Source organism: Chiloscyllium plagiosum, unplaced genomic scaffold, assembly GCF_037043375.1.
Source record: "Chiloscyllium plagiosum isolate Xiang-an unplaced genomic scaffold, Cpla_swu_hap1 HiC_scaffold_1, whole genome shotgun sequence".
NCBI lineage: Eukaryota > Metazoa > Chordata > Chondrichthyes > Orectolobiformes > Hemiscylliidae > Chiloscyllium > Chiloscyllium plagiosum.
In genome coordinates this window covers 38,992,895-39,011,163 of record NW_028270139.1, presented here as the reverse complement: position 1 = coordinate 39,011,163, position 18,269 = coordinate 38,992,895, and the positions used below count along the sequence as shown (strand labels likewise).

The 18,269-nt window shown below is 40.1% G+C and overlaps 1 protein-coding gene across 4 annotated transcripts in view; it reads right to left on the bottom strand.

Moving 5' to 3' along the window:
- The window catches only part of LOC122552813 (AF4/FMR2 family member 1-like), a 167,164-nt gene that overhangs the window by 112,388 nt on the left and 36,507 nt on the right, over positions 1–18,269 (bottom strand). For 2 of the 4 annotated variants that reach the window (XM_043695804.2, XM_087985945.1), the window contains exon 2: positions 85–205. The exons of 1 other annotated variant lie outside the window; for it this stretch is intronic. In XM_043695804.2, coding sequence (XP_043551739.2) covers positions 85–205 — 121 coding nt within the window. Of the gene's footprint in view, positions 1–84; positions 206–9,280; positions 9,428–18,269 lie in introns of those variants that run through there. One more of the 4 variants, XM_043695796.2, reaches the window with a different exon arrangement.

The following is an 18,269-nucleotide window of genomic DNA, read 5'->3' as shown; positions in this document are numbered from 1 at the left end:
TAAGACGTGCCAAGAGCTCTGCAGCACAGAATCTAAAACAAAAAAGCTCAAACCAAAATTAGTCTAAGCTGCTCCGTACTTTACCTTGTATGGCTCACCAAAGAGGGGGGCATTTTTAAGGAAAGGTTCTTTGTCAAGGTGAATTTCTTGGTTTCGTCTTTCCCTTTCCTTAATTCGAAGCAAATTTCTGTCTTCATTGTACAAGCTGTTGAAGAGCAGAATAAACTAAATTTCAGCTACTTGGCAAGCAAAATGGAAAATTTAAAAAGACAAAAATCAGGAAACAGTCATCAACTGCGTGTCAACCACTCCATAGAAGGGTAACTTTTCTCCTACTCGGTCCCTTTGATATGCAGTATTTCTTCAACTTGGCTATCAATACATTAAGTGAACCACGTACTTCATCCCTTGGAAACACCAATATAAATGAAGTATTCCAAATATTGGAATAAATAGCTGATATTTAGACAGATCTATCCCATACTAAAGTACTGGGGCCATGGAGCTTTTGATTTTACAATACTGCATGCATGTTTCAAATATTCACAAAATGCCAGCATAGAGCCAAACAGGAAAGTGCAAGTCGGTGGAGCGGAAGGTATTTTGAACATCAATAGTGCATGGCTGAGGAAGGAGCCAGCAGCAGAAGCAACAAATTTTCAGCAGCGCTGGCAAAGGAGCTAGAAACTTAGGGGATAGGTGGCTGCTTACTGACAGAGGATCATTCAGGAAAAGTACTTACCTCCCCTTAACACACATAAGGAAGGCATCTTCATTACATTGCTCAAGGCATTGTAAATGGAAGATTGAAAATGGGATCACTATTATACAATATAGTGTCATTAGAGTGGTCGATGATTATTGCTCACTCACTGTACTTTATATTTGCAACATCAGGAATTTACACTGATTTTATTATAATGCATGGCAATTTTAAGAAATTTAGTAGTACATTAAAAGACTGCCGCTGACATGAGACCTGAAAAAAAATAGGCATGAGCAGAATAATATTAATAGGATTTAATCTTGGTGCACATCACAATTATTTCTGTTCTGACCACCAAATACACAAAGAAACAGGTCACCCAAACACCATCTGTGTGACAATGCAACGCACAAAATGGCTACATCATTCAGCTAGGAACTATGACCATACTTCAAACTAAGTTCGTGAAGTGCTTTGGCAGCGATGTGGTAAAGTATAAAAAAAGTATTTTTACATTCTTCAGTTTCTATATACTATCTATCTGTGACAACATGCTAATCCAAATAAAAAGCAGAACTGCAAAGAAACGAAGCCAATGTAGAAAAGGAGCTCTCAAAGTACAGTGTAATCAACTAGAAACTGGTCAGACTCTCCCAGTTTTGTCAGCTCATAACCTTAGGTGAAGACATCTAAGCAGCTTAGTTATAATACATTTAACATGTCTTATATTATTCTAGAAAGAACCATAAATGGAAAGTGGAATATTTTCACTATAATCAAGAGGCAAAGGGAGGCATGGAAATAAATGTAATAATCATCACTGCAGTTTAAAAAAAGTTAGGGAAACTAAATGGTGTTAAAGACCAAACAATCAATCCATCCTTTGATTGCATCCTAGACTATTAAAAGAAAGTAGCAGCAGAGATGGTGGATGCACTGGGAATGATCTTCCAGGAATCCTTATATTCTGGAAAACCCCCAGAGGACTGGAAAATTGACAACCTAACACCTTTATTAAAACCAGGAAAGGAAACAGGAAACAAGTAACTATAATAGTTAGCTTAATGTCTACTATTTAGGAAAATGTTCATATGAAAGGATGTAATGGCAAAGCATTTATTAATACATAACATATGATCTAACAAAGGCAGCATGGCTTTGTGAGTGGTAGTTATGTGACTACAATTCTTTGAGGTGGTAACAAGCCAGATAGATAAAGGGGAAGTAGTGGATGAGATGTATTTGGATTGTCAGAATATTTTTGATAAAAGGTACCACACATTAGACCGCAGGTAGTTGTTCTATAACATGATAGGTGCGTTCCTGTGCAACCACACTTTATAGAAACGTCATGCTTTTGAAACAGTGTTTGAACTAACATGATGACATTGCCAATTCATCAATCGCATTACAGCGAATTCACGTTATCAAAACACGTGTTATAGCAGATTGACCTGTACTTAATAAGGTAACAGTCCATGGTGTTAGAAATAGCACACCAGCACGGATAGAAGATTGGCTAACTAATAGAAGACAGGGCTGGAATAAGCAGCATTTTCAGGATGGCAACAAGTGAAGAGATCACTACTGGAGTCACAATAGTTTACAATATACTGTATATGTTAATAATTTGGATGAGGAAAGTGAATATACTCTAGCCAAGGATATGCAACCAAAAATAAATGAGATGGCAGGTGGCGAGAATGACACAAAGACTCTGTAGAGAGGGATATGAACAGATTTAAGTGAATGGGCAAAAAACTTAAAAAGGTAGAATATGATGATGTGGGGAAATGTGAAGTGATGTATTTTGGCAGGAATAATAGAGCAACTGAACGTTATTTAAAATGGAGAAAGACGGCAGCAAACTGAAGGACAGAGAGTTTCAGGAATCATTATCCATGAACTGCATAAAACTAGCATCCAAGTACTGTGGGCATTAGAGAATGCAAATGGAACACCAGCCATTATTTCAACGAAAATGAAAATTAAAAAAAGTAGTGAGGGTTTGCTCAAACTACACAAGTCACTAGCCAGACCACAGTTGGAATACTGCAAACAGTTGGGTCCTTATCGAAGGAACAACATACTGGTATTGAAGGCAGTGCAAAGAGTTTCACTAGACTGATACCAGGTATGAAGGATATGTCTTATAAAGACAGATGGAGTAGATTGGGCCTGTACTTGTTGGGAGTTTAGAGGTATGAGCAGTGACTTTATTGAAACACAGATCATTCTTAGGGGATTTGATGGGGGACAAGCGGAAAGATTGTTTCCAGTTCAGGGAGAGTCAAGGTCCAGATAACACAATCTCAGAAGAAGAGGTTGCCCTTTTAAGGCAGAGATAAGGAGGAATCCCTTCTGTCAGAGGTTAGTGAATCTGTAAAATTCAGTACTGCTGAGGGCTGTCAAGGCTGGTCATTAAACTATATGCAAGGCTCTGAAACGCAGGAAGAGATTCAAGGCTTATGTGGAAAAAACAGGTAAGTGGAACTGGGGATTTGTAAGTTAGTCATGACCTCACTTAGTGGTGGAACAGACCCAATGAGCTGAATGGCGTGCTCCTACATCTTTTGGTCACACAAGATTTGCTGAGATTTGTACATTCCAGTTGTATCAAAACCTGCAACGGACTAAGTCATTATCTGTAGTGTTGATTTTCAGTACGCATCAAGATCAAAAACAGAACAAATAGTCAGTGTTGACAATTAAAGCAACATTCATTTTGATGCAGAAAGAGCAATGCACACGTAAAATATCACTATGGTAAATTTTGTGCAAATGACAATCAAATAGTCAATAGAGCACAGCATTTCTTTTATTGACCATATAGAATTAGTGTTTCCAGTTTGGTGTGTTGTGCATGGATTAGTGTAGAAACATAAACATTACATATAAATATAATTACATCTATGCCAGCACCTCCACTGGTGAACAGGTCAAAACAGTTGGCCTGTGAGAAGGGGAAAGGACATCCGCCATCCAAGATATTTTTTGTGTAGGGATGTAGGCAGGAAGCAAAGAAGTGAATGAACTTTCAGGAACCTGAGTTATAAAGAAGGATTTCATCAAGTTGCTCTTCATGCCCACTGTATAAAAATATAATGGAGATAATATCTAGCTGACCCTTGTGTTTGGCAAAACTACTTATTCACCATTAGGCTCCTGGTTTTAAAAAAAAAGCTTAACAGGCTTCTCCAAGTCAGAAACGAAGACCTTTTCTTCTACTCTGCTCTGGTCAGTTATAGCGTCAGTTCTGGTTAACTATTGGCAAAAGCTTCACACATTTCCTCAGAAACTCATTTTTAAATAAAGCTATTTAGTTTAAGGGCACAATTCAAATCTTGTAGCAAAACAGTGGTGCCTAGGAAATAAGAATGTGAATTCTAGCATTACAACTGTTCAATGGATGACAAGTGCTATTACATTAATAATAAAAAAAAAGAGAGATTCTCTTGCTGTTCCCAAGCATGATAAAAGCAGAAAGCAACCAGATACAACGTGCATAATTCTGTGCAAGCAGCAACTATGGAAATATGGTATGATAGTGCCCCTAAATTACTTAAGTGCATAATACCTAACTTTGGAGGGAAAATTCTCCCACTTACATTCTCCCCATGTCCTAGTTGGTTTCCTCTGTGTTTTCTGGATTCCTCCCACAGTCCAGAAGATGTGCAGGTTAGGTGAATTAACCAAGCTAACTTGCCCATATTTGTTCAGGGATGCGTAGGTTAAGTGCATTAGTCAGAGGTAAATGGAGAGTAATAGGGTAGGGGAATGGGTCTGGATGGGTTACTCTTCAGAGGGTCGGTGTGGACTTGTTGGGCCAAAAATGGCCTGTTCCACACTGTACAGATTCTATGATTAACAGATCACTGTGTTTAATGTTTCCATACTCCAGGCAGGATTCTTCAGGGCTAGGATTAGAGTGGAAGCATCACTCTGGTATCTTTCCTAAGATATCATCTTCCACAAGCTGCATCAAGTGCAGGCAGGCAATCTAAAGCAGTGTACAATTCATATCCGTGCCAAACAACTTACAATTTTAGCCAGGGACACTGCCTAACAATGAGAGTTGGGAAACTCAACTGACATCTCTCTGCGTCCCACCAACCTATGTATGCCTTACATCATAGGGGTGCAAAGTATAGCTACAATCTCTCAACTAACTCCAAAAAAAACTTCTCTAGTAGGTTGCGACGAGTAAGAAGCCAAGTTTAAAGTTTATGGCAAGTGTAAAGTACCAGGCTGCAGAAAAGGAACAGGTACATCAGGTTATTTTTAATAAAAATCTGTGGATTGTAAAAGAATCAAAAGGTGGCATTCTATTGTTTGGAGGTTCTGAAGGGAAAAATAAAAAGTTAACATAGTGAAAATATATGGATGAGGAAAACACAGTAGCAGAAATGTACAGTGAAGTTCAGAGAAGTGCTGTTCTATAAAGGTTGTACTTACCAGAAGACAGTGCATTGCCTGCAAACTGTGCAGCAAAAGGGAGAACCTTCTCAGATATAGAGAGTAGCACTGCATAAACTTCCGCCTCAAAAGTTGCTCTTGTGGGGAATTTGCTTGTCATAACAAAAATACGACCAAGTTTGCTGAAGCCAACTTTAGCATGGGAAGGAGATTTAGGAATTGAGAGATTTAAGGCAATGTAGAGGCCAGGAAATTTGCCATACTAAAAATAACCAAAGCATCAAAGCCAACAACAACAGTAGTTGTTGCTGATCAAATATGGAATGAAGAAACTCAAAATTTGCAAGCTTCCTCCAATCCCCAATTGTTCACCACAAACTTTAGCTCCTCTATTGAAGAGAATTTGCAATGGTTACAGCTCATTTCCAGGTGTTGCTGAATCTGAAAACTAGCCCATTTGGCTATTCTTCTTCTTTAAAAGCCAGTACAGACAGAACCAGCCAAATGGCCTCATTCAGCACTGTAACAACTCTGCTCTAACTTATTTGGTCATAAGAACTCCAGTATTGTTGAAAAATGCATTTTGTCAAAGCTTTTCATCTTTTCAGAGGACACCAAACATTAGTTCGTTTCCTCTCATACAATATCAATTGTCCAAATGAGTTCCAAGACAAAATTCTGAAAAATGTCTTTCTCCCCTCCCCAAGTAATCCTCAATTGTGATTCAATAATATTTATGTCTAAACCAAAAATGGCACAAATGCCAGCTATTTGATCTCATAAGAGGAATTATCAACTCTTTCCTGGTCAGTACTGAATGCTCACAGGGTCACCAGATAGCTGATCGGTCTAAATGTTTTCTCTTCTTAGTCCTGAGGTACAATAATTTAGTCAATAATAGCAACTCTGCCAATACTCTGGTTGAGGTTAGCAATGCAAAGACAGCAAATCAAAATGGGACTAAAAGGAGGAACTTCTGAACGTATTGGCATCTTAGAAGGAAGAATGTAGTTAATGGTGTTCAATTTTGATGAAAGGCAGTTGGCAAAAAAGTTCACTTTTCACACGTGCTTCCTGACCTGTTCAGTGTCTCCACCATATTCTATCGGCTTCCCAAAACCTCAGCATGTACAGCAGCCTGCTTTTGAGTCAAAACCAGCATCCCCAGCTCCGCATCTTAAACTATTCACGACAATCCTGAAATTTGGACAACAGTGCGCATCAAGAGACACCACAACCAAGCTCAAGTCTGGCCTCGCCTAAAATTGATAAGATACTTCCAGTAGAGAATTCACTAAATAATGATAAGCAGCAGAAATATCAACTCAGTTTGAATTCTCGAAGCAGAGGATACTGTGGCTATTGTAGGATCCATAGTTCAGCCAAGACCATTAAACAGCTAAGAATGAGACTTGAAATGAGGATGGATTGCTACAAAACTGGCAGCCTCTTCCCCACCCCTACCACAACTGTCTCTCAAGTATTGAAAAGTCAGAATTTCATTCTACCAAAAGGCAGGCACAAATTAGATCAATATCTAAGTTATTCACTACCTGCATTTTCAAAGAGCACATGAAACAGAGCAGAATTTACATGACAGCCTTTTGCTGACTTGACTGACCTGAATTCTGCAGTATAAGATGGGACCATACCAAGCAATATAACTAAACCAGTTCTAAATTACCATTAAAAAAAACATACAAGTTGGGTGGTTTTACAATCTGCATGGCAGATAGTTTGAAAAGCTCTGCAATATTCAGTGGCTTGTTTGGCATTGCTCTACCTGGTGTGAACCAAGACTCAATTAGACCATAAGAAATAGGACCAGGGGAAGGCAGGTTGACCCCTGCTCTGCCATTCAACAGGATCATGGCTGATTTGATATTCCTCACAGCTACGTTCCTGCCCTTCCACATAACTTTTAATTTCCCTTTGATTAAGATTCTCAGTCTTAACATATACAAGGACTCTGGCCCCTCAGCGCTCGGTGGCAAGGAGTTCCAAAGACAGTCAAACCTCAGAAGGAATTCCTCAGCTCAGTCTTAAATTGGTGCCCTTGATTCGGAGACTATGCCCTCTGGTCCTAGGTACTGATATGGGGAGATATCCTCTCTGAATATTTACACTGTTAAGCCCCTTAAAAGAATGATGTCTGTTTCACCTTGCTCATAAGGCAATTGCCCCACACCAGGGATCATCCTAGTGGACCTTCTCTGAACTGCCTCCACTGAACTAACTCCTTATGCAGATCTCATTGAAAATCTTATGTCTGAATTAATTGCTTGCCTGCAAAATGTCACATGCGATTGTTCTTCTCCCACTCCCCTATTAGAAGACCTAGCATTCACATGTACAAAAATGGAAACCACCTACAAAATTTCAGTCTTCAACTGCATAACTTAAACAGTTCGTTTCCATAGCTAATAAGTCAAACAGCCACTGAAAGGCAGATCAGAGAGATGTATGTATTATATGATTTGCCAAGTGTCATGTAATGCAAGATTGGTTAACACAATATTGAAGAAGCTCTTCCATGTCTTGCTTTGATCATGTATTTTGGTCACATCAATGTCAACATTTAACATTAAATGTTTATCTAAGCATTTTCAAACTAGATACATGAATAGTTGCTTTACGATGATGTCCTAGAATAGATGACTGAAGTAATCCTCCTAACTCCGTTTGGCTGGATTATCTGACAATGGGCAATGTGATGACAATTCATAATATATTACAAAGACAAATCAAAATATTATGCAACATAAAAGCAGTTTGTAACTTTCATGAAAGGTGAAAGGAGGAAAGGGACATTCCCACTTACACAAATCACAAAAAAAGTCACCTTTAAACGAAATGTACATGGTCTTGCACATTGAAATAGTGTTAAAATTAAAATGGAACTTTACGCAAAAGGCAATTACAGAACCAGTCTAACATTTCTGGTTTTGCTTTGAGTTCTTTTTCCTTGTCCTCCCCAAACAATTGAGCAATGTCAATGTCAAGCCTCAAACTAAAAATGGCCACTTGATTGTGGTTTTGGGTGGTTGCCAGTAGAAATATAAGCCAACCAAAGATACCTACAGTGCCGTCAGGGGTACATCCTTATGGGATGCGTATTGTTACTGCAGCTAATCACACTATATATAAATGCAGCAGAAAATATTTTTAAAATTTGAGTATTATGCAGAATTGCTGTTACTCAAATCTGGTCAGACATTTTCGATGCAGTGTTATAGTAAGCAGCACTTTAATACGCAGCAACGTTAATTAATTCTCAGTTCTTCGCTTGTTCCCAGTCTTGCTTTTAACCATCCATACTGGGAGATCTGCTGTCGTGGAATGTCATGCTCATCTTTCTTGTGGCATCTTCAAACATCTACTGTAGGTCATTTGCAAAAGATCTGTAACGTTCATCATCCAATTACACCTAGGTCAACCCCCTCTTTCTGCTGCCCTCCACTTCGCCCTGTATAAGAGATCTCTGCAGCTTTTCAACACAGATCAAATGGCTGAAATATTAATTTTGTTTTCGGGGTGTCACTATCAGGTGTTACTTAAAAATCAAACAACAAATTGAACTTGGTGTTTATCACTTAGTAGGACTGGATACTAATTTTAACTATCAGGCATCTGAATAATAAAAAAAAAGTCTCTCAACTGCATGTTAACATATATACCAGAAGTAACTTCAGGTCTAAAACTATTTTCTGCAATTGGATAACATTTCTCAACACAGATAAGAGGCCATTTTAACGTTGGATTACAGGATTTAGGCAGTGCAATGTTCAATCAATCAGAGGTAGGCTGGAAGGTGAATTGCGTACTAACAAGTATTTTCATAAAGATTTTCAAACAAGGCATAGGATTGTCAAGTGCAAAAAACATGAGCATTATTAAATACTAGATGCTTCAAAAACCTTAATATAAACACAGAAAAGTTACTTCACTAGGTATTTCCAATCCTGCTGATTACAAATAAAAATTCCCAATTTTAAAGTTAACACACGAAGTGCTTAAAACAAACTTAAAGCTCCATCTTAAAGCCTTGAAACTGAGCAATAATTCAGTTGTGGAAACAGTGCCTTCACATTTTACTACCGATTGTACTTTGTACAAAAATTTACAGGCTTACTTTAAAAATTAAGCTGAGCTACATACCAATATTGCATGTAAAACGACATCATCAAAAGTGTTCTGCTTGAATGAAAACGAGCCAGAACTACAAATAGATCCAGGAAAAGGATTCCTCAAAAAGATCCTTAATATTAAAAGCTAGTCCACATTCTTTGTAAATTTGCAGTTTGAGGAGGGTGGGGGCGCGGGGGGGGGAAAAAGATAAAGTCTTGTAACATACTCTAATGCTTCTTAATTCTTCGCCGTGCTGAGCAATCTCACACAAACTAGCCTGTTAAACGAGGTTAGTCATGCATTACCACTAAATGCCACTTGACGCTGCCATGGCAACAACCGTCCTAGATTACAGACAGTGGTACACAGCTGACTCCTCATTTATCACATGCGTAGACAACATTTCTATGACTGCTCTTTTCTGAAGCGACGCTCTACTGTAACTACCTGGCCATTCTCTTGACTGCTCCTGCCACAAGAAAACCAGACATTCCCAATCTCATCAGAACTGACGTCAGCTCACGCACACACCAATCTATTTTAGTATTATCCTTGAATAAAAATGCCACAGGATATCTCATCACCAAAAAGCAGATCAACAAAAAAAAATGAACAAGGACAAGCTGTGCACAAGTCTCATCAGCTTAAAATTTCCTGGGGCCTCCAAGTACAAATTGAAATTGCTTTATCTATTCAGTCCGTGGTTACTGATTTGATTTTCTATTTGCCCCCTTTCCTCTTTTTGCTGTTTGAGAAACTGACATACGTAAACTGGCAACTACATTTTTCTGTATTATAACAGCAGCCACTTTTGGAAAATATTTAGTGAGGGCACTTTAGAACATTTGAAGTTTGTCAGAGACGATACAAGTTCAAATGATCTCATTCCTGGTTACCTCAAAATTTTGCATATTGCTAACTTACATATCAAAATGAAGTTGAATACGTTATACAAAAAAAAGGATTCAGGGTTAATACCCCAAAAATCACTGCCTTTCTTTCTCCTCTCCTCCCCACCAGATGCAAACTGGAGGAGCAGGAAGAAAACTAACTGCTTCGAACCCAGGCTATGAAGATCAAGTTTATGCACTGGAGGTCAATTACCCGGGTGAGCAGTTTGTGCGCAGGCCTTGATGACATCTGCTCTTGGCTCCTGGCTTCCTGTCAGTCACAGATCCAGCTCCCACTGCTGCAAGTACACTACTCACCGGCTCATTCAATCAATTTCAGCTATCTTGGGATACAAAAGAGCAAAAAAAAAAGCAGCTGCTCACAATCAAAACCAGGAAAGAAGTTTCCCATTTGCAGGTTCAAAGATGTCCAGCCAGTCATTTCCAGAGGTGGGGGGCGGTTAGTGGGTGGTAAGAGCAAGCAGAGGACGATCAGCCAGGACAGGATTGCAGTCAAGACTGAAATTATATTGGATTTTTCCATTGCCCTGGCTCAAGAATCAGAAGCCAATTGTATTGCAGTGATAACTGAACTGAAGAACTGAACTTGGCAATCTTCTACTCATTGTAGTTTAGTACTATCCCATGTTCATCTGTGGGAATGGAGGGACAGGAAGGATGAAAATAAGGATAAATCAAAAGCAAAATTAAACACATCTGCTTTGGGCAAGTTAAATGCACACTCAATCAAATCTCACTGCAAGGTTCAGATGATTAAAGCCAGAGGGCAAAATGATCGAAGCTTAGGATCAATTCCCAGGAGTGTTGTTATCATTTGTGACGCATTAACCTGGTAGGAATTCTCCTACTTTTTGTTTGCCTAATTATGGGCATCATTACCAGGTCACAGTGGGGTGGGAGCAAACTCAAATGTATTACCTCCAATTTAATCCATGGCTCATGGTCAAGTCCCAGATCACACGCTACCTGATGTTCTGTCGTGTTGTTCACATACACCCTCAAGTTTGGAGTATGATTGTGAAAGTTAACTGCTAACTTGTACATTTAAAAGCAACAGTATACTGCAGCGCTAGAGTGCAAAACATCCATATAAAATTAAAAACTAATTTGTGAATTCATTCTCAAATAGTTATAAATGAAATGAATGGATGCAAATTTAAATTATACTTATACTCTACCATGGGTAGCACATTGCACCCCTATTGGTGTAGGGAGCAAGTAATTTGTTCTAAAAACACACAGTGGAAAATATGCATGTAAATGTGAACGTAGGGAAACTGACTGCGGGGCAGGGAAACCTGCCCGGACAGCATCTGTGCCCACTGTCAACACTGCTGACATCAGATCAGCCTTTCCGAGAGTCAACCCAAGGAAAGCAACAGGCTCGCGCGAGCACTTAGATCCTTGTGGACCAACTGGTGGAGGTATTCACCAGCATATTCAACCTCTTCCTCAGATTTGCTGAAGTCCCCACCTGCTTCAAGAAGCCCAGTACCTAAGAAAGCATGTTCAATGTGCCTTATGACTACTGCCCCAGTGGCTCTGACCTCAATCAAGAGGCTGGTCATGGCCCAGATCAACTCAAGTCTCCCAGGCTGCCTCAATCCCCTGCAATTTGCCTACCGATACAACAGGTCCACAGTGGATGCCATTTCCCAGGCCTGTGGTAATCCCCGGAGCATCTGGATAACGAGGACACCTACATCGGACTCTTGCTCATTCTCTACAGCTCCTATTATCCCCTTTAGACTGATCAAAACTCCCATGACCTTGGTCATGGCTCCGCCCACTGCAACTGGATCCTCGGCTTTCTGATTCACAGACCGCAGTCTTCTCGATAATCCTCAACACTGGAGCGCCCCCCCCCCCAAGGATGCATCCTCAACCCATACTGTACTCCCTGTCCACCCACAAATGTGTTGACAAATTCTAAACGAGCGCCATCTGTATGTTTGGTGACGACACCACCGTGGTAGGATGGATATCTAACAACGACAAGTCAGAATACAGAAAGGAGATAGAGGGCTCGGTGTCATGGTGCAATGAGAACAACTGCTCTTTCAACGTCGGCAAACTAAAAGAATTGATCGTTGACTTCAGAAAGAAAGGAGGAGAACACATCCCCATCAATGGAACGGAGGTTGAAGTTGAGAGATGGAGAGCATCAAGTTCCTAGTAGTGACAATGACCAACTTGCCCTGAACTTCACATGTAGATGCAATGGTCATGAAGGCAGCTCAGGTAACTTGGCATGTCCATAAGCACCTTCACCAACTTCTACAGCTGCACCAAAGAAAGCATACTGTCCAGGTGGATAACAGCCTGGTACGGCAAGTGCTCTGCCCAGGAGTGTAAAAAAACTACAGAAGGTTATGTGCACAGCCCAGACCAAAGAAGTCAACCTCCCACCACATGGCTCATTGCTGCAGCAAGGCTGCCAAAGACCAATCATGCTCTCCTACAACCTCTTCCATCAGAAAACACAGAAGTGTGAACACATGCACAAGCAGGTTCAGGAACAGCTTCTTCCTGGCCGTTATTAGACTGATGGATGGAGTCGAACTCTAAAATAATGCTGATCTTGCTAATGTCAACATAACTTGCATGCCTTTAAGCCTCTTTTTCACCCTATGATCCACATGTCCTTGCTTACTACGATTAGATTAGACGACTTACAGTGTGGAAACAGGCCCTTCGGCCCAACAAGTCCACACCGCCCCGCCGAACTTGCCTGTACTGCTCAAAAACAAAGCTTTTCACTGTCGTTAGGTATACATGACAATAAATTTAAATCAAATCATGCTTCAGGTGCATTTAGCTGATTATTTTTGCTCAAAGTCACAAGAATTTGACAAGTGTATTAAAAACACTGCATTTGCACTTACTACCTTTATATCATCACTTTTGTCAACCTTTTACAGAATAATATGTCTACATCAATTATAATGGAAACTGTTGGCGTAAATTAGTCACATTGCAGTTACAACTCATTACTAGAGACTACAACCTCAAACGCATCTTGCGATTACTCAGCCTGAATGGCAGAAAATCCTTTTGATGTGAAAAATTCTCCTTGATGTTTTGCATTTAAATTGGTTCAAAAGTTTGCATTCAGATTGCAGTATGTAACGTAAAATTATAAAACTTATGACATTCAATTAAATCAATTCAGGAATAGCTAGGATACACTTCCGGTTGCACGCCTTCTAGAATGATGGGGTGTCTGAGAGATTCAGGTCAACACAAGGCATGGGAATACGTGATGAACAGTCCTGGGAAGCACCACGGATCAGATGATCCTTGATGTGCATGAACACAAGCCTCTTAAGGTATCAGGACAGAGTGTTAAAGTGGTTAAGTAAGCATTTGGGCAAGTTACTTTATTAGTCGAGGCAGAGTATTTAACAGCAGGGAGGTTAGTTATGCAGAAATGCTAATTACATATTAGTGATTAGGTGTATATCTTGGCATAGCAGTGCACAAGACTTTGGGCCATGTGCTGGAAAGTGGGATAAGATTCGTCTAAAAACAACCACCTGACTAACGCAGACCTGATATACTGAAGGGCTTTTTTTCTGTACTGTAGATCGCCACAAGAGTACACTTTGTGACTTCTTGTAAACTTTGTCCCAGGTCTGTCAAGCATATGCTCAAGTTGAATTCCAGACTGCCTGATATTTCCCATTTCACAGCATCTACTTTCATCCCTCCTTCTTCACTGTTCAATTTCAAATTGCCAACAAATATCATGCAATTCCACCACCTCAGGAACTTGAGGCAACACTTGCACCCAAAATAATAAAACACAACCTATCGGTACACAGCTGAAGTTAGCATACTGCAAATGTTACAGGTTTATATAGAAAAGTCAGAATACTGACATGCACTTTAAACAAAATACTTCAGTTTTTAAAACACAGAGTAACTTGACAAATCTATAACAATTTTGCAAAATCAAGCTCCTAACAATTATGTTTCACTAAATTAGAATAAACTAGAGTTAACTGGTAAGTAACAGGTACAAATCATACCAACAGTTGAACTTTGAAAGCGCGCTTAATTTAGACCTTGCAAAGAAATGTGGTGCTCTGCAGAGGGTTTAGCAACAACAGCCTATAAATAAACTTCAAAATGGTGGTGAGGAGGGAATGGAGAGGAAGGAATACTCAGAATTCAAAAAGTCATATCTAATGAATATGGACATCCAAATTTTACTACACTGACTTGCACTTCATTATTTGAGAAACTGCTTTTGAAGAAACACTATGGAACTTTATCGAGCAACTGACAATCACACATTTGGATATTAAGAACAATTTTGCACACTTAATATAAGTACCTTAGTATAGCAAAAGTATAATAAAAACAGACCAGAGAAAAATTGGAAGATGCCCCAATATTCTAGTTGTATGAAACACTGCTTTTGAGAAAATATGGCTATTTCCACATATTCACCTTGCTAAAGGACATTTTGAAATATTGGGCCATGGGCAGATTTCCCTGGAATTGACTTTGCAAACAATGCCACAGCATTATATAATGTACTGCATTCGCATCCATCCCAATACTGCACTCAAGTGCTGCCTAGATAATGTGCTAAATTCCTGCAGCAGCACTTGAATCCACAATCTTTAGATCAGGAGCAAAGAGTTCAAAATGGAGGAGCTAAAAACTGTATTGTGCTCAGATACTTCATCCCAATGTTGAGGCATAAAAACATTTTTGGAATTGTTTGGGGAGAAGAAGAAAGAAAAGGATTTCTTTTTAATTCACTGTTCTCACTTTGAACTGTTCTGCTGGGATACAAACTGGACGTTTCATGCACATGGATGTCCAGTGGTTGAGATCAGGACAAGCGGAGTTGTGGTGGCTCAAATGGACAATCAGCCTATTATAACTCATTGACCAGACCCACATGAAAACCTCATTGAGTGTTAGCTACTAGATGATTGTTGGCACCAGGGTTGATTTTAACCATTTCTAATCTTCAGGAGAGAAAGGGAGACACAGGGAAGGAAGATAGGGCAGAGGTGATATTAACTCCAGGCAACAAGAATATATTAGTTTCACAATGCAAAACACCATTTATCTGCTATGCAACTTCAACTTTCATAAGCCATGTAGAAAATGAATTCTTTAGGTCAGTACACTTCCCACTTTAGACCATATTTAAAAGTTAGATCTTTCAGAGTCCACAGATTTATGAAAGAATTAAAAACATCAATCAATTCTTAGCACTCAGAACATTTAGCTAAACAGGTGTAAGGTGCTAATTTACAATAGCAGGACATAACAGGAGATTAAAAGAACTTCATAAGCTTTTGGTAGAAAGTATTGTACATGTTATGGGAGAGTTTATTACTGCTAAGCTTTCAAAAACACTCATTCACACAACTGAGGGACTTTGAACAATGCTGTGAATGATCCCTAACTTCAAATAAATTTCTCTTCTCAAATCGACTGAAAACCAGTTGCATTCCAACTGCACTGCTCACTTCTGCCACACACAAGTTGCCTTTACGTATATACAGTACAACACATCAACAAAGTCTGATCACTCACTGCATGAGGCACATTCATAAATACACATTTCCAGAGAAGTTACTACGTTGCAAACAGGTCAGGATCCTGACCTCTACACCCTTCAGTTGAGGAAATATTATTCGAGTTAGAGTCATAGAGATGTACAGCATGGAAACAGACCCTTCAGTCCAACCTGCCCATACCGACCAGATATCCCAACCCAATCTAGTTCCACCTGCCAGCACCCGGCCCATATCCCTCCAAACCCTTCCAAATGCCTCTTAAAAGTTACAATTGTACCAGCCTCCACCACATCCTCTGGCAGCTCATTCCATACACGTACCACCTTCTTCGTGAAAAAGTTGCCCCTTAGATCTCTTTTATATCTTTTCACTCTCACCCTAAACCTATGCCCTCTAGTTATGGACTCCCCGAACCCAGGGAAAAGACTTTGTCTATTTATCCTATCCATGCCCCTCATACTTTTGTAAACCTCTAAAAGGTCACCCCTCAGCCTCCGACGCTCTAGGGAAAACAGTCCCAGCCTGTTCAGCCTGTCCCTGTAGCTCAGATCCTCCAACCCTGGCAACATCCTTGTAAATCTTTTCTGAACCCTTTCAAGTTTCACAACATCTTTCCGATAGGAAGGAAACGAGAATTGCACGCAATATTCCAACAGTAGCCTAACCAATGTCCTGTACAGCTGCAATATGACCAACTCCTGTACTCAATACTCTGACCAATAAAGGAAAGCATACCAAACTCCTTCTTCACTATCCTATCTACCTGCGACTCCACTTTCAAGGAGCTATGAACCTGCACTCCAAGGTGTCTTTGTTCAGCAACATTCCCTAGGACCTTACCATTAAGTGTATAAGTCCTGTTAAGATTTGCTTTCCCAAAATGCAGCACCTCACATTTATCTGAATTGAACTCCATCTGCCACATCTCAGTCCATTGGCCCATCTGGTCCAGATCCTGTTGTAATCTGAGGTAGCCCTCTTCACAGTCCACAACACCTCCAATTTTGACATCATCTGCAAACTTACTAACTGTACCTCTTATGCTCGCATCCAAATCATTTATGTAAAATGACAAAAAGTAGAGGACCCAGCACTGATCCTTGTGGCACTGCACTGGTCACAGGCCTCCAGTCTGAAAAACAACCCTCCACCACTACCCTCTATCTTCTACCTTTGAGCCAGTTCTGTATCCAAATGACTAGTTCTCCCTGTATTCCATGAGATCTAACCTTTCTAATCAATCTCCCATGGGGAACCTTGTCAAACGCCTTACTGAAGTCCATATAGATCACATCCTCTGCTCTGCCCTCATCAATCTTCTTTGTTACTTCTACAAAAAACTCAATCAAATTTGAGAGACAATATTTCCCATGCACAAAGCCATGTTGACTATCCCTAATCAGTCCTTGCCTTTCCAAATACATGTAGATCCTGTCCCTCAGGATTCCCTCCAACAACGTGCCCACTACTGAGGTCAGGCTCACCGGTCTATAGTTCCCTGGCTTGTCTTTACCGCCCTTCTTAAACACGTTTGCCAACCTCCAGTCTTCCGGCACCTCACCTGTGACTATTGATGATACAAATATCTCAGCAAGAGGCTCAGCAATCATTTCTCTAGCTTCCCACAGAGTTCTCTAGTACACCTGATCAGGTCCTGGGGAGTTATCCACTTTTAACCATTTCAAGACATCCAGCATTCTGTAATCTGGACATTTTGCAAGATGTCACCATCTATTTCCCTACAGTCCGTATCTTCCATATCCTTTTTCCACAGTAAATACTGACGCAAAATACTCATTTAGTATCTCCCCCATTCTCTGACGCTCCACACAAAGGCCGCCTTGCTGATCTTTGAGGGGCCCTATTCTCTCCCTAGTTACCCTTTTGTCCTTAATATATTTGTAAAAACCCTTTGGATTCTCCTTAATTCTATTTGCCAAAGCTATCTCATGTCCCCGTTTTGCCCTCCTGATTTCCCTCTTAAGTATACTCCTACTTTCTTTATACGCTTCTAAGGATTCACTCAATCTATCCTGTCTATACCTGACATATGCTTCCTTCTTGTTCTTAACCAAACCCTCAACCTCTTTAGTCATCCAGCATTCCATACACCTACCAGCTTTCCCTTTCACCCTGACAGAAATATACTCTCCTCTGGATTCTGGTTATCTCATTTCTGAAGACTTCTCATTTTCCAGCCGTCCCTTTATCTGTGAGCATCTGCCTCCAATCAGCTTTCGAAAGTTCTTGCCTAATACCGTCAAAATTGGCCTTTCCCCTATTTAGAACTTCAACTTTTAGATCTGGTCTATCCTTTTCCATCACTATTTCAAGACAAATAGAATTATGGTCGCTGGCCCCAAAGTGCTCCCCCACCGACACCTCTGTCACCTGCCCTGTCTTATTTCCCAAAAGTAGGTCAAGTTTTGCACCTTCTCTAGTAGGTACATCCACATATTGAATCAGAAAATTGTCTTGTGCACACTTAAGAAATTCCTCTCCATCTAAACCTTTAATACTATGGCAGTCTCAGTTGATGTTTGGAAAGTTAAAATCCCCCAC